This window comes from Salvelinus namaycush, unplaced genomic scaffold (genome assembly GCF_016432855.1).
Source record: "Salvelinus namaycush isolate Seneca unplaced genomic scaffold, SaNama_1.0 Scaffold2204, whole genome shotgun sequence".
NCBI classification, from domain to species: Eukaryota; Metazoa; Chordata; class Actinopteri; order Salmoniformes; family Salmonidae; genus Salvelinus; species Salvelinus namaycush.
Window position 1 is genome coordinate 12,657 of NW_024059014.1, and position 24,238 is coordinate 36,894.

At 52.6% G+C, this 24,238-nt stretch overlaps 1 protein-coding gene across 1 annotated transcript; it reads left to right on the forward strand.

Moving 5' to 3' along the window:
- Nucleotides 1-209: 209 nt before the first annotated feature.
- LOC120038469 (RNA-splicing ligase RtcB homolog) lies at nucleotides 210-19,984 on the forward strand. Its single transcript, XM_038984202.1, has 12 exons — nucleotides 210-386; nucleotides 618-696; nucleotides 802-869; nucleotides 1,127-1,226; nucleotides 1,333-1,489; nucleotides 1,867-2,023; nucleotides 2,944-3,103; nucleotides 6,009-6,184; nucleotides 9,689-9,877; nucleotides 14,322-14,432; nucleotides 14,695-14,814; nucleotides 19,445-19,984. Exons 1-12 carry the CDS (start codon nucleotides 294-296, stop codon nucleotides 19,550-19,552), a joined length of 1,518 nt encoding a protein of 505 aa, XP_038840130.1. The 5' UTR covers nucleotides 210-293; the 3' UTR covers nucleotides 19,553-19,984.
- Nucleotides 19,985-24,238: the final 4,254 nt, after the last annotated feature.

Consider the following 24,238-nt stretch of genomic DNA (forward strand, 5'->3'; position numbering starts at 1 on the left):
TAGGAAAATAATTACCACTAATGTTTAAAAAAATATTAAACATTGCTAGGATATTAGGGAACATGTATTTGGTAGGCACGACTATAATATGGTGTTATCCAAGATCAATATTTCAATCCATTCAAAAATAAACGCGATTAATTTTAAAACATTTCCAGCTGCGTCATTAATCACAGTTTTCCAAAACGCGTTTTGTACGGACGCTTCCGAGGTGCCGTAGTCTGTTGGTTCGGTACAGAATCAGACACTGCTGAAATATAAGTGAAATAAACAGCTAGCAACATAATAATATCATGAGTCGTTCGTACAATGACGAGTTACAATATTTGGACAAGATTGACAAGAACTGCTGGCGAATCAAGAAAGGTTTCGTCCCAAATATGCAGGTGATTAGCTAAAACTAACTTATATGGAATGAATTAACGTTAGCACATGTCCGTAGTTTGCTAGCTTCAGACGTGATTTGCTACTATTCAGCTTGACTCTGTTATTGTTGCTCTTGTCTCTTGTATGTAGATAAGGTGTAAGAGCATAGTAGCTAATACATAAGCTAACTAGCTAACCTAATATGGCGTATGGACTTGACAGCTCATCAAATCCTTCCCATTTCATTCCAGGTGGAAGGAGTGTTTTACGTCAACGAGTCCCTGGAGAAGCTGATGTTTGAGGAGCTGCGTAACGCGTGTAAAGGAGGAGGTAGATGACAACAACATGATGATGCCATGGTAACAGACAAGCCCGCTCCTGTATTGTTTCCCCGTTGATTTGACTGATTTGGTTGTTGTTGTTATTTGTCGTCAGGTTTTGGTGGGTTTCTCCCTGCCATGAAACAGATTGGTAACGTTGCAGCTCTGCCGGGAATAGTCCATGTAAGTAGAGAATCACTGGTCTGGATCAGGCCTTAACACAAGTCAGTGGAGATGACGCTGACAACCGTTATCTAACTAGCTATAAACGGACATATTGACACTCTGTAATATCTCACAGGGGCTGTTTTCCCCAGACACGTATTTAGCCTAGTCGTGGACTACGAAGCACTTTCAATGGAGATTCTCCAATGAGTTTGCTTGTCAGTCCAGGATTACTCTTAACCTGTGTCCCCCAAACCTCTCTCTCTCTCCCTCAGAGGTCTATCGGCCTGCCAGACTGCCACTCGGGGTATGGGTTCGCCATCGGAAACATGGCTGCCTTTGACATGAGCGACCCCAACGCTGTCGTATCCCCAGGTACAGAGGATAAACACAGTCCAACAGGCTGTCCTGTCTATCTCTGGTGTGGGTTTTGACATTAACTGGTTGTGTGTGTGTGTGTGTGTGTGTGTGTGTGAGCTAGGTGGTGTGGGCTTTGACATTAACTGTGGAGTGCGTCTACTAAGGACCAACCTAGACGAGGGAGACGTCCAGCCTGTCAAGGAGCAGCTGGCTCAGGCCCTGTTTGACCACATCCCTGTCGGAGTCGGCTCCAAGGGAGTCATCCCTATGACCGCCAAGTAAGCAGACACCACTACCCTGCTGTCTGTTACAGGGACCTAGAGGAGGCACTAGAGATGGGAGTGGACTGGTCCCTGAGAGAAGGCTGTCTAGAGACTGATAACCTGGTGTCTGTTACAGGGACCTAGAGGAGGCTCTAGAGATGGGAGTGGACTGGTCCCTGAGAGAAGGCTGTCTAGAGACTGATAACCTGGTGTCTGTTACAGGGACCTAGAGGAGGCACTAGAGATGGGAGTGGACTGGTCCCTGAGAGAAGGCTGTCTAGACTGATAACCTGGTGTCTGTTACAGGGACCTAGAGGAGGCTCTAGAGATGGGAGTGGACTGGTCCCTGAGAGAAGGCTGTCTAGAGACTGATAACCTGGTGTCTGTTACAGGGACCTAGAGGAGGCTCTAGAGATGGGAGTGGACTGGTCCCTGAGAGAAGGCTATGCCTGGGCAGAGGATAAGGAACACTGCGAGGAGTATGGCAGGATGCTGCAGGCCGACCCCAACAAGGTCTCCTCCAAGGCCAAGAAGAGAGGCCTGCCTCAGGTAACACCCCTCACTAACTAACCCTGACCCCTGACCCCCAACAAGGTCTCCTCCAAGGCCAAGAAGAGAGGCCTGCCTCAGGTAACACCCCTCACTAACTAACCCTGACCCCCAACAAGGTCTCCTCCAAGGCCAAGAAGAGAGGCCTGCCTCAGGTAACACCCCTCACTAACTAACCCTGACCCCCAACAAGGTCTCCTCCAAGGCCAAGAAGAGAGGCCTGCCTCAGGTAACACCCCTCACTAACTAACCCTGACCCCTGACCCCCAACAAGGTCTCCTCTAAGGCCAAGAAGAGAGGCCTGCCTCAGGTAACACCACTCACTAACTAACCCTGATCCCTGACCCCCAACAAGGTCTCCTCCAAGGCCAAGAAGAGAGGCCTGCCTCAGGTAACACCCCTCACTAACTAACCCTGACCCCTGACCCCCAACAAGGTCTTCTCCAAGGCCAAGAAGAGGCCTGCCTCAGGTAACACCCCTCACTAACTAACCCTGACCCCTGACCCCCAACAAGGTCTCCTCCAAGGCCAAGAAGAGAGGCCTGCCTCAGGTAACACCCCTCACTAACTAACCCTGACCCCTGACCCCCAACAAGGTCTCCTCCAAGGCCAAGAAGAGAGGCCTGACCAGAGGCATGCTATGGTATTGTTCCAGCTGGGTAGTCTGGGGGCAGAGATCTATAATGACTTATTCCATGCTATATGGTATTGTTCCAGCTGGGTACTCTGGGAGCAGGGAACCACTATGCAGAGATCTATAATGACCTATCCTTATTCCACGCTATATGGTATTGTTCCAGCTGGGTAGTCTGGGGGCAGAGATCTATAATGACTTATTCCATGCTATGGTATTGTTCCAGCTGGGTACTCTGGGGGCAGAGATCTATGATGACTTATTCCATGCTATGGTATTGTTCCAGCTGGGTACTCTGGGAGCAGGGAACCACTATGCAGAGATCCAGGTGGTGGATGAGATCTATAATGACTATGCTGCTAAGAAGATGGGCATCGACCACAAGGGCCAGGTGTGTGTGATGATCCACAGTGGCAGCAGGGGGCTGGGCCACCAGGTGGCTACAGGTAGGACTGCTCTCTCTACCCATGTTGGAAATATGCATTTTTCTGTTGGTTTCATTTTAAAGAATTGTCTGTAACGTGGTCACTTGTCTGCGTTGTCTAACGTGGTCACTTGTCTGCGTTGTCTGTAACGTGGTCACTGGTCTGCGTTGTCTGTAACGTGGTCACTGGTCTGCGTTGTCTGTAACGTGGTCACTGGTCTGCGTTGTCTGTAACGTGGTCACTGGTCTGCGTTGTCTGTAACGTGGTCACTTGTCTGCGTTGTCTGTAACGTGGTCACTGGTCTGCGTTGTCTGTAACGTGGTCACTGGTCTGCGTTGTCTGTAACGTGGTCACTGGTCTGCGTTGTCTGTAACGTGGTCACTGGTCTGCGTTGTCTGTAACGTGGTCACTGGTCTGCGTTGTCTGTAACGTGGTCACTGGTCTGCGTTGTCAGTAACGTGGTCACTGGTCTGCGTTGTCTGTAACGTGGTCACTGGTCTGCGTTGTCTGTAACGTGGTCACTTGTCTGCGTTGTCTGTAACGTGGTCACTGGTCTGCGTTGTCAGTAACGTGGTCACTTGTCTGCGTTGTCTGTAACGTGGTCACTTGTCTGCGTTGTCTGTAACGTGGTCACTGGTCTGCGTTGTCAGTAACGTGGTCACTTGTCTGCGTTGTCTGTAACGTGGTCACTGGTCTGCGTTGTCTGTAACGTGGTCACTTGTCTGCGTTGTCTGTAACGTGGTCACTGGTCTGCGTTGTCTGTAACGTGGTCACTGGTCTGCGTTGTCTGTAACGTGGTCACTTGTCTGCGTTGTCTGTAACGTGGTCACTTGTCTGCGTTGTCTGTAACGTGGTCACTGGTCTGCGTTGTCAGTAACGTGGTCACTTGTCTGCGTTGTCTGTAACGTGGTCACTTGTCTGCGTTGTCTGTAACGTGGTCACTGGTCTGCGTTGTCAGTAACGTGGTCACTTGTCTGCGTTGTCTGTAACGTGGTCACTTGTCTGCGTTGTCTGTAACGTGGTCACTTGTCTGCGTTGTCTGTAACGTGGTCACTGGTCTGCGTTGTCTGTAACGTGGTCACTTGCCTGCGTTGTCTGTAACGTGGTCACTTGCCTGCGTTGTCTGTAACGTGGTCACTGGTCTGCGTTGTCTGTAACGTGGTCACTGGTCTGCGTTGTCTGTAACGTGGTCACTTGTCTGCGTTGTCTGTAACGTGGTCACTGGTCTGCGTTGTCTGTAACGTGGTCACTTGTCTGCGTTGTCTGTAACGTGGTCACTGGTCTGCGTTGTCTGTAACGTGGTCACTGGTCTGCGTTGCTGCACGGTGTATTGCTTCTTATCTTGTTCAGGTTGTTGTTGTAAATTTGTGTTTTTCAACGACTTAGCTGGTTAAATAAAGGTAAATATACATTTAGGGGGGGAAATTATTGATCCATTTTAGAATAAGGCTGTTACGTTACAGCCTTCTAAAATGGATTAAATCAATACAAATTCTCAATCTACACACTACCCCTTTAGTGAAAACGGCTTATTAGAAATGTTGGCACGTTTATTACACACAAAAAAACGATACCTTACATAAGTATTCAGACCCTTTGCTATGAGCTCAGGTGCTTCCTGTTTCCATGGCACATCCTTGATGTTTCTACAACTTGGAGTCCACCTGTCATAAATTTAAATTGGACATGATTTGGAAAGGCACACACCTGTCTATTTAAGGTCCCACAGTTGACAGTGCATGTCAGAGCAAAAACCAAGCCATGAGGTTGAAGGAATTGTCCGTAGAGTTCAGAGACAGGATTGTGTCGAGGCACAGATCTGGGGAAGGGTACCAAAACATTTCTGCATTATTGAAGGGCCCCAAGAACACAGTGGCCTCCATCATTCTTAAATGGAAGAAGTTTGGAACCACCAAGACTCTTCCTAGATCTGGCCGCCCGGCCAAACTGAGCAATCTGGCGAGAACGGCCTTGGTCAGGGAGGTGACCAAGAACACGATGGTCACTCTGACAGATCTCCAGAGTTCCTCTGTGGAGATGGGAGAACCTTCCAGAAGGACAACCATCTCTGCAGCACTCCACCAATCAGGCCTTTATGGTAGAGTGGCTGGACGGAAGCCACTCAGTAAAAGGCACATGACAGCCCGCTGGGAGTTTGCCAAAAGGCACCTAAAGACTCTGATGAAACCAAGATTGGCCTGAATGCCAAGCGTCACGTCTGGAGGAAACCTGGCATCATCCCTACGGTGAAGCATGGTGGTGGCAGCATCATGCTGTGGGGGTGTTTTTCAGTGGCAGGGACTGGGAGACTAGTCAGGACCGAGCAAAGTACAGAGATCCTTGATGAAAACCTGCTCAAGACAGACTGGGGGGCAACAGTTCACCTTCCAACAGGACAACGACCCCAAGCACACAGCCAAGACAACGCAGGAGTGGCTTCGGGACAAGTCTCTGAATGTCCTTGAGTGGCCCAGCCAGAGCCCGGACTTGAACCCAATCGAACATCTCAGGAGAGACCTGAAAATAGCTGTGCAGCAACGCTCCCCATCCAACCTGACAGAGTTCGAAAGGATCTGCAGAGAAGAAGTGGGAGAAACTCCCCAAATACAGGTGTGCCAAGCTTGTAGCGTCAAACCCAAGAAGACTTGAGGCTGTAATCGCTGCCAAAGGTGCTCCAACAAAGTACTGAATTAAGGGTCTGAATACTTATGTAAATGTGATATCAGTTTTTTATAAATTAGCAAAAACCTTTTTACTTTGTCATTATGGGGTATTGTGTGCAGATTGAGGGGGGGTGGACAATTTAATCCATTTTAGAATAATGCTGTAACCTAACGGGTCTGAATACTTCCCGACGCCACTGAAGAAAAACCCTTGAATAATTAGGTGTCCTAACTTTTGATTGGTTCTGTATATATTCTGGTAGATGCCCTGGTTGCCATGGAGAAGGCGATGAAGCGAGACAAGATCCAGGTGAACGATCGCCAGCTGGCGTGCGCCCGTATCTTTTCAGAGGAGGGACAGGACTACCTGAAAGGAATGGCCGCCGCCGGCAACTATGCCTGGGTCAATCGCTCCTCTATGACCTTTCTCACACGACAGGTAACTGACCCTAACTGACCGCCCCTGAGACGGGTAACTGACCCTAACTGACCGCCCCTGAGACGGGTTACTGACCCTAACTGACCGCCCCTGAGACGGGTTACTGACCCTAACTGACCGCCCCTGAGACGGGTTACTGACCCTAACTGACCGCCCCTGAGACGGGTTACTGACCCTAACTGACCGCCCCTGAGACGGGTAACTGACCCTAACTGACCGCGCCTGAGACGGGTAACTGACCCTAACTGACCCTAACTGACCCTAACTGACCCTAACTGACCGCCCCTGAGACGGGTAACTGACCCTAACTGACCTCGCCTGAGACGGGTAACTGACCCTAACTGACCTCGCCTGAGACGGGTAACTGACCCTAACTGACCTCGCCTGAGACGGGTAACTGACCCTAACTGACCGCCCCTGAGACGGGTAACTGACCCTAACTGACCCTAACTGACCTCGCCTGAGACGGGTAACTGACCCTAACTGACCTCGCCTGAGACGGGTAACTGACCCTAACTGACCGCCCCTGAGACGGGTAACTGACCCTAACTGGCCCTAACTGACCCTAACTGACCCTAACTGACCGCCCCTGAGACGGGTAACTGACCCTAACTGACCTCGCCTGAGACGGGTAACTGGCCCTAACTGACCCTAACTGACCCTAACTGACCGCCCCTGAGACGGGTAACTGACCCTAACTGACCTCGCCTGAGACAGGTAACTGGCCCTAACTGGCCCTAACTGACCCTAACTGACCTCGCCTGAGACGGGTAACTGACCCTAACTGACCTCGCCTGAGACGGGTAACTGACCCTAACTGACCTCGCCTGAGACGGGTAACTGACCCTAACTGACCCTAACTGACCCTAACTGACCGCCCCTGAGACGGGTAACTGACCCTAACTGACCTCGCCTGAGACAGGTAACTGGCCCTAACTGGCCCTAACTGGCCCTAACTGGCCCTAACTGACCTCGCCTGAGACGGGTAACTGACCCTAACTGACCTCGCCTGAGACGGGTAACTGACCCTAACTGACCTCGCCTGAGACGGGTAACTGACCCTAACTGACCCTAACTGACCCTAACTGACCGCCCCTGAGACGGGTAACTGACCCTAACTGACCTCGCCTGAGACGGGTAACTGACCCTAACTGACCGCCCCTGAGACAGGTAACTGACCCTAACTGACCGCACCTGAGACGGGTAACTGACCCTAACTGACCCTAACTGACCTTTCTCACACGACAGGTAACTGGCCCTAACTGACCCTAACTGACCCTAACTGACCGCCCCTGAGACGGGTAACTGACCCTAACTGACCCTAACTGACCTCGCCTGAGACGGGTAACTGACCCTAACTGACCTCGCCTGAGACGGGTAACTGACCCTAACTGACCGCCCCTGAGACGGGTAACTGACCCTAACTGACCCTAACTGGCCCTAACTGACCGCCCCTGAGACGGGTAACTGACCCTAACTGACCTCGCCTGAGACGGGTAACTGGCCCTAACTGACCCTAACTGACCCTAACTGACCGCCCCTGAGACGGGTAACTGACCCTAACTGACCTCGCCTGAGACAGGTAACTGACCCTAACTGACCCTAACTGACCCTAACTGACCCTAACTGACCGCCCCTGAGACGGGTAACTGACCCTAACTGACCTCGCCTGAGACGGGTAACTGACCCTAACTGACCCTAACTGACCTCGCCTGAGACGGGTAACTGACCCTAACTGACCCTAACTGACCCTAACTGACCGCCCCTGAGACGGGTAACTGACCCTAACTGACCTCGCCTGAGACGGGTAACTGACCCTAACTGACCGCCCCTGAGACAGGTAACTGACCCTAACTGACCGCACCTGAGACAGGTAACTGACCCTAACTGACCTTTCTCACACGACAGGTAACTGGCCCTAACTGACCGCACCTGAGACAGGTAACTGACCCTAACTGACCTTTCTCACACGACAGGTAACTGGCCCTAACTGACCCTAACTGACCCTAACTGACCGCCCCTGAGACGGGTAACTGACCCTAGCTGACCTCGCCTGAGACAGGTAACTGGCCCTAACTGGCCCTAACTGACCCTAACTGACCGCCCCTGAGACGGGTAACTGACCCTAACTGACCTCGCCTGAGACGGGTAACTGACCCTAACTGACCCTAACTGACCTCGCCTGAGACGGGTAACTGACCCTAACTGACCCTAACTGACCGCCCCTGAGACGGGTAACTGACCCTAACTGACCGCCCCTGAGACGGGTAACTGACCCTAACTGACCGCCCCTGAGACGGGTAACTGACCCTAACTGACCTCGCCTGAGACGGGTAACTGACCCTAACTGACCGCCCCTGAGACAGGTAACTGACCCTAACTGACCCTAACTGACCTTCCTCACACGACAGGTAACTGACCCTAACTGACCCTAACTGACCCTAACTGACCCTAACTGACCGCCCCTGAGACGGGTAACTGACCCTAACTGACCTCGCCTGAGACGGGTAACTGACCCTAACTGACCGCCCCTGAGACAGGTAACTGACCCTAACTGACCGCACCTGAGACAGGTAACTGACCCTAACTGACCTTTCTCACACGACAGGTAACTGGCCCTAACTGACCCTAACTGACCCTAACTGACCGCCCCTGAGACGGGTAACTGACCCTAACTGACCGCCCCTGAGACAGGTAACTGACCCTAACTGACCGCCCCTGAGACAGGTAACTGACCCTAACTGACCGCACCTGAGACAGGTAACTGACCCTAACTGACCGCCCCTGAGACGGGTAACTGACCGCCCCTGAGACGGGTAACTGACCGCCCCTGAGACGGGTAACTGACCCTAACTGACCGCACCTGAGACGGGTAACTGACCCTAACTGACCGCACCTGAGACGGGTAACTGACCCTAACTGACCGCCCCTGAGACGGGTAACTGACCCTAACTGACCGCCCCTGAGACGGGTAACTGACCCTAACTGACCGCCCCTGAGACGGGTAACTGACCCTAACTGACCGCCCCTGAGACGGGTAACTGACCGCCCCTGAGACGGGTAACTGACCGCCCCTGAGACGGGTAACTGACCGCCCCTGAGACGGGTAACTGACCGCCCCTGAGACGGGTAACTGACCGCCCCTGAGTAACACCTGTGTGACTTCTCCGTGTCTCTGTGTTCCCCTCAGTGTGACTTCTCTGTGTCTCTGTCTCCTCCTCAGCGTGACTTCTCCGTGTCTCTGTCTCCTCCTCAGCGTGACTTCTCCGTGTCTCCCCTCAGCGTGACTTCTCTGTGTCTCTGTCTCCTCCTCAGCGTGACTTCTCCGTGTCTCTGTCTCCTCCTCAGCGTGACTTCTCCGTGTCCCCCTCAGCGTGACTTCTCCGTGTCTCTGTGTTCCCCTCAGCGTGACTTCTCCGTGTCTCTGTCTCCTCCTCAGCGTGACTTCTCCGTGTCTCTGTGTTTCTCCTCAGCGTGACTTCTCTGTGTCTCTGTCTCCTCCAGGCATTTGCCAAGGTGTTCACCACCACTCCGGATGACCTGGACATGCATGTGATCTATGACGTGTCTCATAACATCGCCAAGGTGGAGGAACACATGGTAGATGGGAAACAGAAGACTCTGCTGCTGCATCGCAAGGGATCCACCCGGGCCTTCCCTCCACACCACCCTCTCATCCCTGTAGACTACCAGGTACCACCCACCCTCTCATCCCTGTAGACTACCAGGTACACCACCCTCTCATCCCCGTAGACTACCAGGTACCACCCTCTCATCCCTGTAGACTACCAGGTACCACCCTCTCATCCCTGTAGACTACCAGGTACCCCCCTCTCATCCCTGTAGACTACCAGGTACCCCCCTCTCATCCCTGTAGACTACCAGGTACCCCCTTCTCATCCCTGTAGACTACCAGGTACCACCCACCCTCTCATCCCTGTAGACTACCAGGTACCCCCCTCTCATCCCTGTAGACTACCAGGTACCCCCCTCTCATCCCTGTAGACTACCAGGTACCACCCACCCTCTCATCCCTGTAGACTACCAGGTACCACCTCTCATCCCTGTAGACTACCAGGTACCCCCCTCTCATCCCTGTAGACTACCAGGTACCCCCCTCTCATCCCTGTAGACTACCAGGTACCCCCTTCTCATCCCTGTAGACTACCAGGTACCACCCTCTCATCCCTGTAGACTACCAGGTACCCCACCCTCTCATCCCTGTAGACTACCAGGTACCCCACCCTCTCATCCCTGTAGACTACCAGGTACCACCCACCCTCTCATCCCTGTAGACTACCAGGTACCACCCACCCTCTCATCCCTGTAGACTACCAGGTACACCCTCTCATCCCTGTAGACTACCAGGTACCACCTCTCATCCCTGTAGACTACCAGGTACCACCTCTCATCCCTGTAGACTACCAGGTACCACCCACCCTCTGATCCCTGTAGACTACCAGGTACCCCCCACCCTCTCATCCCTGTAGACTACCAGGTACCACCCACCCTCTCATCCCTGTAGACTACCAGGTACCACCCACCCTCTCATCCCTGTAGACTACCAGGTACCACCCACCCTCTCATCCCTGTAGACTACCAGGTACACCACCCTCTGATCCCTGTAGACTACCAGGTACCCCCCTCTCATCCCTGTAGACTACCAGGTACCACCCACCCTCTCATCCCTGTAGACTACCAGGTACACCACCCTCTGATCCCTGTAGACTACCAGGTACCACCCACCCTCTCATCCCTGTAGACTACCAGGTACCACCTCTCATCCCTGTAGACTACCAGGTACCACCCACCCTCTCATCCCTGTAGACTACCAGGTACCACCCACCCTCTCATCCCTGTAGACTACCAGGTACCACCCACCCTCTCATCCCTGTAGACTACCAGGTACCACCTCTCATCCCTGTAGACTACCAGGTACCACCCACCCTCTCATCCCTGTAGACTACCAGGCACCCCCTTCTCATCCCTGTAGACTACCAGGTACCACCTCTCATCCCCGTAGACTACCAGGTACCACCCACCCTCTCATCCCTGTAGACTACCAGGTACCCCCCTCTCATCCCTGTAGACTACCAGGTACCCCCCTCTCATCCCTGTAGACTACCAGGTACCCCCCTCTCATCCCTGTAGACTACCAGGTACCACCCACCCTCTCATCCCTGTAGACTACCAGGTACCACCCACCCTCTCATCCCTGTAGACTACCAGGTACCACCTCTCATCCCTGTAGACTACCAGGTACCCCCCTCTCATCCCTGTAGACTACCAGGTACCCCCCTCTGATCCCTGTAGACTACCAGGTACCCCCCTCTCATCCCTGTAGACTACCAGGTACCACCCACCCTCTCATCCCTGTAGACTACCAGGTACCACCCACCCTCTCATCCCTGTAGACTACCAGGTACCACCTCTCATCCCTGTAGACTACCAGGTACCCCCCTCTCATCCCTGTAGACTACCAGGTACCCCCCTCTCATCCCTGTAGACTACCAGGTACCCCCCTCTGATCCCTGTAGACTACCAGGTACCACCCACCCTCTCATCCCTGTAGACTACCAGGTACCACCCACCCTCTCATCCCTGTAGACTACCAGGTACCCCCCTTTCATCCCTGTAGACTACCAGGTACCACCCACCCTCTCATCCCTGTAGACTACCAGGTACCACCCACCCTCTCATCCCTGTAGACTACCAGGTACCACCCACCCTCTCATCCCTGTAGACTACCAGGTACCACCCACCCTCTCATCCCTGTAGACTACCAGGTACCACCCACCCTCTCATCCCTGTAGACTACCAGGTACCACCCACCCTCTCATCCCTGTAGACTACCAGGTACCACCCACCCTCTCATCCCTGTAGACTACCAGGTACCACCCACCCTCTGATCCCTGTAGACTACCAGGTACCACCCACCCTCTGATCCCTGTAGACTACCAGGTACACCCACCCTCTCATCCCTGTAGACTACCAGGTACACCCACCCTCTCATCCCTGTAGACTACCAGGTACCACCCACCCTCTCATCCCTGTAGACTACCAGGTACCACCCACCCTCTCATCCCTGTAGACTACCAGGTACACCACCCTCTCATCCCTGTAGACTACCAGGTACCACCCACCCTCTCATCCCTGTAGACTACCAGGTACCACCCACCCTCTCATCCCTGTAGACTACCAGGTACCACCCACCCTCTCATCCCTGTAGACTACCAGGTACCACCCACCCTCTCATCCCTGTAGACTACCAGGTACCACCCACCCTCTCATCCCTGTAGACTACCAGGTACCACCCACCCTCTCATCCCTGTAGACTACCAGGTACCACCCACCCTCTCATCCCTGTAGACTACCAGGTACCACCCACCCTCTCATCCCTGTAGACTACCAGGTACCACCCACCCTCTCATCCCTGTAGACTACCAGGTACCACCCACCCTCTCATCCCTGTAGACTACCAGGTACCACCCACCCTCTCATCCCTGTAGACTACCAGGTACCACCCACCCTCTCATCCCTGTAGACTACCAGGTACCACCCACCCTCTCATCCCTGTAGACTACCAGGTACCACCCACCCTCTCATCCCTGTAGACTACCAGGTACCACCCACCCTCTCATCCCTGTAGACTACCAGGTACCACCCACCCTCTCATCCCTGTAGACTACCAGGTACCCCCCCCCTCTCATCCCTGTAGACTACCAGGTACCACCCACCCTCTCATCCCTGTAGACTACCAGGTACCACCCACCCTCTGATCCCTGTAGACTACCAGGTACACCCACCCTCTCATCCCTGTAGACTACCAGGTACACCCACCCTCTCATCCCTGTAGACTACCAGGTAGCCCCCTCTCATCCCTGTAGACTACCAGGTACCACCCACCCTCTCATCCCTGTAGACTACCAGGTACCACCCTCTCATCCCTGTAGACTACCAGGTACCACCCACCCTCTCATCCCTGTAGACTACCAGGTACCACCCACCCTCTCATCCCTGTAGACTACCAGGTACCACCCACCCTCTCATCCCTGTAGACTACCAGGTACCACCCACCCTCTCATCCCTGTAGACTACCAGGTACCACCCACCCTCTCATCCCTGTAGACTACCAGGTACCCCACCCTCTCATCCCTGTAGACTACCAGGTACCACCCACCCTCTCATCCCTGTAGACTACCAGGTACCACCCACCCTCTCATCCCTGTAGACTACCAGGTACCACCCACCCTCTCATCCCTGTAGACTACCAGGTACCACCCACCCTCTCATCCCTGTAGACTACCAGGTACCACCCACCCTCTCATCCCTGTAGACTACCAGGTACCACCCACCCTCTCATCCCTGTAGACTACCAGGTACCACCCACCCTCTCATCCCTGTAGACTACCAGGTAGCCCCCTCTCATCCCTGTAGACTACCAGGTAGCCCCCTCTCATCCCTGTAGACTACCAGGTACCACCCACCCTCTCATCCCTGTAGACTACCAGGTACCACCCACCCTCTCATCCCTGTAGACTACCAGGTACCACCCACCCTCTCATCCCTGTAGACTACCAGGTACCACCCACCCTCTCAACATCAATACAGAATAAAGTTAGTCTATAATATTATAGTTAACCTTGATCCATATGTGGCTCTGGCCCTAAAGTGGTCCCCTATATAGGGAGGGCCCTGAAGTAGTCCCCTATATAGGGAGGGCCCTGAAGTAGTCCCCTATATAGGGAGGGCCCTGAAGTAGTCCCCTATATAGGGAGGGCCCTGAAGTAGTCCCCTATATAGGGAGGGCCCTGAAGTAGTCCCCTATATAGGGAGGGCCCTGAAGTAGTCCCCTATATAGGGAGGGCCCTGAAGTAGTCCCCTATATAGGGAGGGCCCTGAAGTAGTCCCCTATATAGGGAGGGCCCTGAAGTAGTCCCCTATATAGGGAGGGCCCTGAAGTAGTCCCCTATATAGGGAGGGCCCTGAAGTAGTCCCCTATATAGGGAGGGCCCTGAAGTAGTGCCCTATATAGGGAGGGCCCTGAAGTAATGCCCTATATAGGGAGGGCCCTGAAGTGGTGCCATTTTGATGCAGAGACTGTTTTTAAGATGCTTCCTGTTTCTGGTCCAATCAGCTGACAGGCCAGCCGGTGTTGATCGGGGGCACGATGGGCACCTGCAGTTACGTCCTGACGGGCACAGAGCAGGGCATGACGGAGACCTTCGGTACCACCTGCCACGGCGCGGTAAGACTTACCCCAGCTCTGTCGCTTTACTCCACCTCCCTGTCGCTTTACTGCACCTCTGTCGCTTTACTGCGCCTCCCTGTCTCCTCGTCTCTTTACCTGTGTTCCCAGCTACATCACTGTTGTAACTTGATAAGGAATGTCCATATTATAACAAGTAGTAACAATCGACTGCATCCATCTGTTCATTATCAAGAACATGTTCCCTCTTAGTTCCAGAATAACTACATGTTTTACCTGAACGTTGAACTCCTGTCTCCAGGGTCGGGCTCTGTCTCGGGCCAAATCCCGCAGGAACATAGACTTCCAGGACGTGTTGGACAAGCTGGCAGACCAGGGTATCGCCATCAGGGTGGCTTCGCCCAAACTAGTCATGGAAGAGGTAGGCTTCTCTTCGCCCAAACTAGTCATGGAAGAGGTAGGCTTCTCTTCGCCCAAACTAGTCATGGAAGAGGTAGGCTTCTCTTCGCCCAAACTAGTCATGGAAGAGGTAGGCTTCTCTTCGCCCAAACTAGTCATGGAAGAGGTAGGCTTCGCCCAAACTAGTCATGGAAGAGGTAGGCTTCGCCCAAGCTAGTCATGGAAGAGGTAGGCTTCGCCCAAACTAGTCATGGAAGAGGTAGGCTTCGCCCAAACTAGTCATGGAAGAGGTAGGCTTCGCCCAAACTAGTCATGGAAGGGGTAGGCTTCGCCCAAACTAGTCATGGAAGGGGTAGGCTTCGCCCAAACTAGTCATGGAAGAGGTAGGCTTCGCCCAAACTAGTCATGGAAGAGGTAGGCTTCGCCCAAGCTAGTCATGGAAGGAGTAGGCTTCGCCCAGGTTAGTCATGGAAGGGGTAGGCTTCGCCCAGGTTAGTCATGGAAGGGGTAGGCTTCGCCCAGGTTAGTCATGGAAGGGGTAGGCTTCGCCCAGGTTAGTCATGGAAGGAGTAGGCTTCGCCCAGGTTAGTCATGGAAGGAGTAGGCTTCGCCCAGGTTAGTCATGGAAGGGGTAGGCTTCGCCCAGGTTAGTCATGGAAGGAGTAGGCTTCGCCCAAACTAGTCATGGAAGAGTTAGGCTTCGCCCAAACTAGTCATGGAAGAGGTAGGCTTCGCCCAAACTAGTCATGGAAGAGGTAGGCTTCGCCCAAACTAGTCATGGAAGAGGTAGGCTTCGCCCGAGCTAGTCATGGAAGAGGTAGGCTTCGCCCAAACTAGTCATGGAAGAGGTAGGCTTCGCCCAAACTAGTCATGGAAGAGGTAGGCTTTGCCCAAACTAGTCATGGAAGGGGTAGGCTTCGCCCGAGCTAGTCATGGAAGGGGTAGGCTTCGCCCGAGCTAGTCATGGAAGGGGTAGGCTTCGCCCGAGCTAGTCATGGAAGGGGTAGGCTTCGCCCGAGCTAGTCATGGAAGGGGTAGGCTTCGCCCGAGCTAGTCATGGAAGGGGTAGGCTTCGCCCGAGCTAGTCATGGAAGGGGTAGGCTTCGCCCGAGCTAGTCATGGAAGGGGTAGGCTTCGCCCGAGCTAGTCATGGAAGGGGTAGGCTTCGCCCGAGCTAGTCATGGAAGGGGTAGGCTTCGCCCGAGCTAGTCATGGAAGGGGTAGGCTTCGCCCGAGCTAGTCATGGAAGGGGTAGGCTTCGCCCGAACTAGTCATGGAAGAGGTAGGCTTCGCCCGAACTAGTCATGGAAGGGGTAGGCTTCGCCCGAGCTAGTCGTGGAAGGAGTAGGCTTCGCCCAGGTTAGTCGTGGAAGGGGTAGGCTTCGCCCAGGTTAGTCATGGAAGGGGTAGGCTTCGCCCAGGTTAGTCATGGAAGGGGTAGGCTTCGCCCAGGTTAGTCATGGAAGGGGTAGGCTTCGCCCAGGTTAGTCATGGAAGGGGTAGGCTTCGCCCGAGCTAGTCATGGAAGAGGTAGGCTTCGCCCAAACTAGTCATGGAAGGGGTAGGCTTCGCCCAAGCTAGTCATGGAAGGAGTAGGCTTCGCCCAGGTTAGTCATGGAAGGGGTAGGCTTCGCCCAAACTAGTCATGGAAGAGGTAGGCTTCGCCCAAACTAGTCATGGAAGAGGTAGGCTTCGCCCAAACTAGTCATGGAAGAGGTAGGCTTCGCCCAAACTAGTCATGGAAGAGGTAGGCTTCGCCCGAGCTAGTCATGGAAGGGGTAGGCTTCGCCCGAGCTAGTCATGGAAGGGGTAGGCTTCGCCCGAACTAGTCATGGAAGGGGTAGGCTTCGCCCGAACTAGTCATGGAAGGGGTAGGCTTCGCCCGAGCTAGTCATGGAAGGGGTAGGCTTCGCCCAAGCTAGTCATGGAAGGAGTAGGCTTCGCCCAGGTTAGTCATGGAAGGGGTAGGCTTCGCCCAGGTTAGTCATGGAAGGGGTAGGCTTCGCCCAGGTTAGTCATGGAAGGAGTAGGCTTCGCCCAGGTTAGTCATGGAAGGGGTAGGCTTCGCCCAGGTTAGTCATGGAAGGGGTAGGCTTCGCCCAGGTTAGTCATGGAAGGAGTAGGCTTCGCCCAGGCTAGTCATGGAAGGAGTAGGCTTCGCCCAGGTTAGTCATGGAAGGGGTAGGCTTCGCCCAGGTTAGTCATGGAAGGGGTAGGCTTCGCCCAGGTTAGTCATGGAAGGAGTAGGCTTCGCCCGAACTAGTCATGGAAGGGGTAGGCTTCGCCCGAGCTAGTCGTGGAAGGGGTAGGCTTCGCCCGAGCTAGTCGTGGAAGGGGTAGGCTTCGCCCGAACTAGTCGTGGAAGGGGTAGGCTTCGCCCGAACTAGTCGTGGAAGGGGTAGGCTTCGCCCGAACTAGTCGTGGAAGGGGTAGGCTTCGCCCGAGCTAGTCATGGAAGGGGTAGGCTTCGCCCGAGCTAGTCTTGGAAGAGGTAGGCTTCGCCCGAACTAGTCATGGAAGGGGTAGGCTTCGCCCGAGCTAGTCGTGGAAGAGGTAGGCTTCGCCCGAACTAGTCGTGGAAGAGGTAGGCTTCGCCCAAACTAGTCGTGGAAGAGGTAGGCTTCGCCCGAACTAGTCGTGGAAGGGGTAGGCTTCGCCCGAGCTAGTCGTGGAAGGGGTAGGCTTCGCCCGAGCTAGTCGTGGAAGGGGTAGGCTTCGCCCAAACTAGTCATGGAAGAGGTAGGCTTCGCCCAAACTAGTCATGGAAGGGGTAGGCTTCGCCCGAGCTAGTCATGGAAGGGGTAGGCTTCGCCCGAGCTAGTCATGGAAGAGGTAGGCTTCGCCCAAACTAGTCATGGAAGAGGTAGGCTTCGCCCAAACTAGTCATGGAAGAGGTAGGCTTCGCCCGAGCTAGTCATGGAAGGGGTAGGCTTCGCCCGAGCTAGTCATGGAAGGGGTAGGCTTCGCCCGAGCTAGTCATGGAAGGGGTAGGCTTCGCCCGAGCTAGTCATGGAAGGGGTAGGCTTCGCCCGAGCTAGTCATGGAAGGGGTAGGCTTCGCCCGAGCTAGTCATGGAAGGGGTAGGCTTCGCCCGAGCTAGTCATGGAAGGGGTAGGCTTCGCTTCGCCCAAACTAGTCATGGAAGGGGTAGGCTTCGCTTCGCCCAAACTAGTCATGGAAGGGGTAGGCTTCGCTTCGCCCAAACTAGTCATGGAAGGGGTAGGCTTCGCCCAGGTTAGTCATGCTATAGCTACAGTGAGGTGGGTGGTAGCTACAGTGGAGTGGGGTTATAAAGCTAACGGTATTTATAGTCATGCTATAGCTACAGTGGGGTGGGGTCATAAAGGCTAACGGTATTTATAGTCATGCTATAGCTACAGTGGGGTGGGGTCATAAAGGCTAAGGGTATTTATAGTCATGCTATAGCTACAGTGGGGTGGGGTCATAAAGGCTAAGGGTATTTATAGTCATGCTATAGCTACAGTGGGGTGGGGTCATAAAGGCTAACGGTATTTATAGTCATGCTATAGCTACAGTGGGGTGGGGTCATAAAGGCTAACAGTATTTATAGTCATGCTATAGCGACAGTGGGGTGGGGTCATAAAGGCTAAGGGTATTTATAGTCATGCTATAGCTACAGTGGGGTGGGGTCATAAAGGCTAAGGGTATTTATAGTCATGCTATAGCTACAGTGGGGTGGGGTCATAAAGGCTAACAGTATTTATAGTCATGCTATAGCTACAGTGGGGTGGGGTCATAAAGGCTAACAGTATTTATAGTCATGCTATAGCTACAGTGGGGTGGGGTCAAAGGCTAACGGTATTTATAGTCATGCTATAGCTACAGTGGGGTGGGGTCATAAAGGCTAACGGTATTTATAGTCATGCTATAGCTACAGTGGGGTGGGGTCATAAAGGCTAACGGTATTTATAGTCATGCTATAGCTACAGTGGGGTGGGGTCAAAGGCTAACAGTATTTATAGTCATGCTATAGCTACAGTGGAGTGGGGTCATAAAGGCTAACAGTATTTATAGTCATGCTATAGCTACAGTGGGGTGGGGTCATAAAGGCTAACGGTATTTATAGTCATGCTATAGCTACAGTGGGGTGGGGTCATAAAGGCTAACAGTATTTATAGTCATGCTATAGCTACAGTGGGGTGGGGTCATAAAGGCTAACAGTATTTATAGTCATGCTATAGCTACAGTGGGGTGGGTGGTGGCTACAGTGGGGTCATAAAGGCTAACGGTATTTATAGTCATGCTATAGCTACAGTGGGGTGGGGTCATAAAGGCTAACAGTATTTATAGTCATGCTATAGCTACAGTGGAGTGGGGTCATAAAGGCTAACAGTATTTATAGTCATGCTATAGCTACAGTGGGGTGGGGTCATAAAGGCTAACAGTATTTATAGTCATGCTATAGCTACAGTGGAGTGGGGTCATAAAGGCTAACAGTATTTATAGTCATGCTATAGCTAAAGGCTAACAGTATTTATAGTTATGCTATAGCTAAAGGCTAACGGTATTTATAGTCATGCTATAGCTAAAGGCTAACAGTATTTATAGTCATGCTATAGCTAAAGGCTAACAGTATTTATAGTCATGCTATAGCTAAAGAAAGGCTAACGGTATTTTCTTCCCATTTCTAGGCTCCAGAGTCATACAAAAACGTGTGTGATGTCGTCAACACGTGTCACGATGCTGGAATCAGCAAGAAGGCCATCAAACTACGACCCATCGCCGTCATCAAGGGATAAGGCTGCTCCGCTCTGCTAGTGACGGTATAGGCCACGGCACTCCATCCAGGAGCCAATCACCAGGCAGAGAGCTGGCAGAGGAGAAGTGTCTGACTGCGAGCGAGCATGTCCGGTCTTCATAAACAGACTTGACAAGGGATATGTTTCCTCAGCTCCACTTCCTGTTTATGACCAGTATGACTTTTTGACGTGGGTGGTGATTTGTCCGTTGAGTGATCAATGAAATTGGACAGGATGGGCTCTTTAATATTGTAAAGTTTGAGAGGGTGACGTGTCTTGGGTTTACTTTTCATTCATTCACTGTGGAATATCACCTTGAGATTCAGGTTAAACCACAGATAATAAAATACAAGAGAACAGATTGATCTACTTGCATTTAATGCCTGGTAGTCACTTTGTTCCAACATCTGAAGATAATAAACACTAAAGCTTCATATTGTGAGGAGATCGTTTCTTTGACCAGATTGATCTCCCTCTGTGACCCAGTGGTAGGAGAAACCCTGATGGTGTCTGGATTAGTAAACACTATTGGTTCATCAAAACATAAATCAACAATATGGGTACTCATGAAGACAGCTCAATACAGGATGAACAAATTACCTCAATTGGCATAAATATCTCTTAAATGTGCAGTGTTTTCTTCTTTTAGTCCGCCAAACATTTGACTGCCTGTAGTGTCTCCCCACAGCCGGTCCTGGTTCTGGGTGGCCTGTAGTGTCTCCCCACAGCCGGTCCTGGTTCTGGGTGGCCTGTAGTGTCTCCCCACAGCCGGTCCTGGTTCTGGGTGGCCTGTAGTGTCTCCCCACAGCCGGTCCTGGTTCTGGGTGGCCTGTAGTGTCTCCTCACAGCCGGTCCTGGTTCTGGGTGGCCTGTAGTGTCTCCCCACAGCCGGTCCTGGTTCTGGGTGGCCTGTAGTGTCTCCCCACAGCCGGTCCTGGTTCTGGGTGGCCTGTAGTGTCTCCCCACAGCCGGTCCTGGTTCTGGGTGGCCTGTAGTCTCTCCCCACAGCCGGTCCTGGTTCTGGGTGGCCTGTAGTCTCTCCCCACAACCGGTCCTGGTTCTGGGTGGCCAGATGTGATCAGTTCTGTTTTTCCAACATTAGATCCAGTCTGGATCATCTGTATTTAAATCCATGTTGCATCATATCCATTAGTCTGGTCTGGAGGTAAGCTGTCTTGGATCATATCCATTAGACTGGTCTGGGATCATATCTGAATATCCATTAGTCTGGTCTGGGATCATATCTGAATATCCATTAGACTGGTCTGGAGGTAAGCTGTCTGGGATCATATCTGAATATCCATTAGTCTGGTCTGGAGGTAAGCTGTCTGGGATCATATCTGAATATCCATTAGTCTGGTCTGGAGGTAAGCTGTCTGGGATCATATCTGAATATCCATTAGACTGGTCTGGAGGTAAGCTGTCTGGGATCATATCTGAATATCATTAGTCTGGTCTGGCGGTAAGCTGTCCGGGGCCAAAGAGGATTGATTTGTAAAAATGGCATGGATAGATAACAGACCACTCAAATACACCTCAACATATGGTGCAACACAGATGTTTTAACGTTCAATTGATCGTTATTCTACAGAAGGTGGACAGTAAGTACCGGTGGATGAATATGACGTTGGAAGGTGTTGACCAGTGACAACTTCTGCAGTTTCTTCCGGGCTCAAAATGGAGCTGAGGTGGTGGGCGTGTGGCCAATGGTGCCGACCAAAATGTTTTGAGGCCCTCCTGTTGACCGGAATGGCAAAACTTCCTGCAATTCTACACATTTGGGCGTGGCTTATGCCAAACGCATTCCATCAAGGGCCTAGTGTCGTCTGATGTTTCCCTTTCAGACCTAGAGACAACCAGGTGAGTGGAGTTCCTTACTGAGACCTAGACAACCAGGCGAGGAGAGTTCCTTACTGAGACCCAGACAACCAGGTGAGGGGAGTTCCTTACTGAGACCTAGACAACCAGGTTAGGGGTGTTCCTTACTGAGACCTAGACAACCAGGCGAGGAGAGTTCCTTACTGAGACCCAGACAACCAGGTGAGGGGAGTTCCTTACTGAGACCTAGACAACCAGGTTAGGGGTGTTCCTTACTGAGACCTAGACAACCAGGTGAGTGAGGAGAGTTCCTTACTGAGACAACCAGGTGAGGGGAGTTCCTTACTGAGACAACCAGGTGAGGGGAGTTCCTTACTGAGACCTAGACAACCAGGTGAGGGGAGTTCCTTACTGAGACCTAGACAACCAGGTGAGGGGAGATCCTTACTGAGACCTGGACAACCAGGTGAGGGGAGTTCCTTACTGAGACCTAGACAACCAGGTGAGGGGAGTTCCTTACTGAGACCTAGACAACCAGGTGAGGGGAGTTCCTTACTGAGACCTAGACAACCAGGTGAGGGGAGTTCCTTACTGAGACCTAGACAACCAGGTGAGGGGAGTTCCTTACTGAGACCTAGACAACCAGGTGAGGGGAGTTCCTTACTGAGACAACCAGGTGAGAGGAGTTCCTTACTGAGACCTAGACAACCAGGTGAGGGGAGTTCCTTACTGAGACCTAGACAACCAGGTGAGGGGAGTTCCTTACTGAGACAACCAGGTGAGAGGAGTTCCTTACTGAGACCTAGACAACCAGGTGAGGGGAGTTCCTTACTGAGACCTAGACAACCAGGTGAGGGGAGTTCCTTACTGAGACAACCAGGTGAGGGGAGTTCCTTACTGAGACCTAGACAACCAGGTGAGGGGAGTTCCTTACTGAGACCTAGACAACCAGGTTTAGGGAGTTCCTTACTGAGACCTGGACAACCAGGTGAGGGGAGTTCCTTACTGAAACAACCAGGTGAGGGGAGTTCCTTACTGAGACCTAGACAACCAGGTGAGGGGAGTTCCTTACTGAAACAACCAGGTGAGGGGAGTTCCTTACTGAGACCTAGACAACCAGGTGAGGGGAGTTCCTTACTGAGACCTAGACAACCAAGTGAGGGGAGTTCCTTACTGAGACCTGGACAACCAGGTTTAGGGAGTTCCTTACTGAGACCTGGACAACCAGGTGAGGGGAGTTCCTTACTGAGACAACCAGGTGAGAGGAGTTCCTTACTGAGACGACCAGGTGAGGGGAGTTCCTTACTGAGATCTAGACAACCAGGTGAGGGGAGTTCCTTACTGAGACCTTGACAACCAGGTGAGGGGAGTTCCTTACTGAGACCTAGACAACCAGGTCAGGGGAGTTCCTTACTGAGACCTAGACAACCAGGTGAGGGGTGTTCCTTACTGAGACCTAGACAACCAGGTGAGGGGTGTTCCTTACTGAGACCTAGACAACCAGGTGAGTGAGGAGAGTTCCTTACTGAGACAACCAGGTGAGGGGAGTTCCTTACTGAGACAACCAGGTGAGAGGAGTTCCTTACTGAGACGACCAGGTGAGGGGAGTTCCTTACTGAGACCTAGACAACCAGGTGAGTGAGGAGAGTTCCTTACTGAGACAACCAGGTGAGGGGAGTTCCTTACTGAGACCTAGACAACCAGGTGAGGGGAGTTCCTTACTGAGACCTAGACAACCAGGTGAGGAGAGTTCCTTACTGAGACCTAGACAACCAGGTGAGGGGAGTTCCTTACTGAGACCTAGACAACCAGGTGAGGAGAGTTCCTTATTAAGACCTAGACAACCAGGTGAGGGGAGTTCCTTACTGAGACCCAGACAACCAGGTGAGGGGAGTTCCTTACTGAGACCTAGACAACCAGGTGAGGAGAGTTCCTTACTGAGACCTAGATAACCAGGTGAGAGGAGTTCCTAATCAGAAATAATCAGGTACCAGGGAAGAGCGAACCCCCCCCCCCCAAGAGCGAACCCACCCTCGACCCTCCATTGAATGTGTTTGACGCTATCTGAGTGACTCAAACATGTCAATGGGGGGGCCCCGTGCATTGATGACAATACTACCAAACACTATGGTAGAAAATAACTGGGATTCAACGGCAACTAGACTGTCGGTCCCTGGGAGGAGCTGAAATAAAAGATCACAGAAATGTATTTCTCAAATGTTGTGCACAACTTTGTTTACGTCCCCGTTAGTGAACATTTCTCCTTGACAATCCACCTGACTGAACAGCATGCACATTACACAGGTGCACCTTGCACATTTGTGGCCTGCTGGAGGTCATTTTGCAGGGCTCTGGCAGTGCACCTCCTTGCACAAAGGCGGAGGTAGCGGTCCTGCTGCTGGGTTGTTGCCCTCCTACGGCCTCCTCCACGTCTCCTGATGTACTGGCCTGTCTCCTGGTAGCGCCTCCATGCTCTGGACACTACGCTGACAGACACAGCAAACCTTCTTGCCACAGCTCGCATTGATGTGCCATCCTGGATGAGCTGCACTACCTGAGCCACTGTGTGGGTTGTAGACTCCGTCTCATGCTACCACTAGAGTGAAAGCACCGCCAGCATTCAAAAGTGACCAAAACATCAGCCAGGAAGCATAGGAACTGAGAAGTGGTCTGTGGTCACCACCTGCATAACCACTCCTTTATTGGGGGTGTCTTGCTAATTGCCTATAATTTCCACCTTTTGTCTATTCCGTTTGCACAACAGCATGTGAAATTTATTGTCAATCAGTGTTGCTTCCTAAGTGGACAGTTTGATTTCCCAGAAGTGTGATTGACTTGGAGTTACATTGTGTTGTTTAAGTGATCCCT

Excerpts from the sequence above, each read along its gene's own strand:
- LOC120038469 (XM_038984202.1), top strand. The coding sequence starts at position 294 with ATGAGTCGTTCGTACAATGACGAGTTACAATATTTGGACAAGATTGAC. Across the intron at positions 387-617 it reads GTTTCGTCCCAAATATGCAG|GTGGAAGGAGTGTTTTACGT; the intron begins GTGATTAGCTAA and ends ATTTCATTCCAG. Across the intron at positions 1,490-1,866 it reads GTCATCCCTATGACCGCCAA|GGACCTAGAGGAGGCTCTAG; the intron begins GTAAGCAGACAC and ends TGTCTGTTACAG.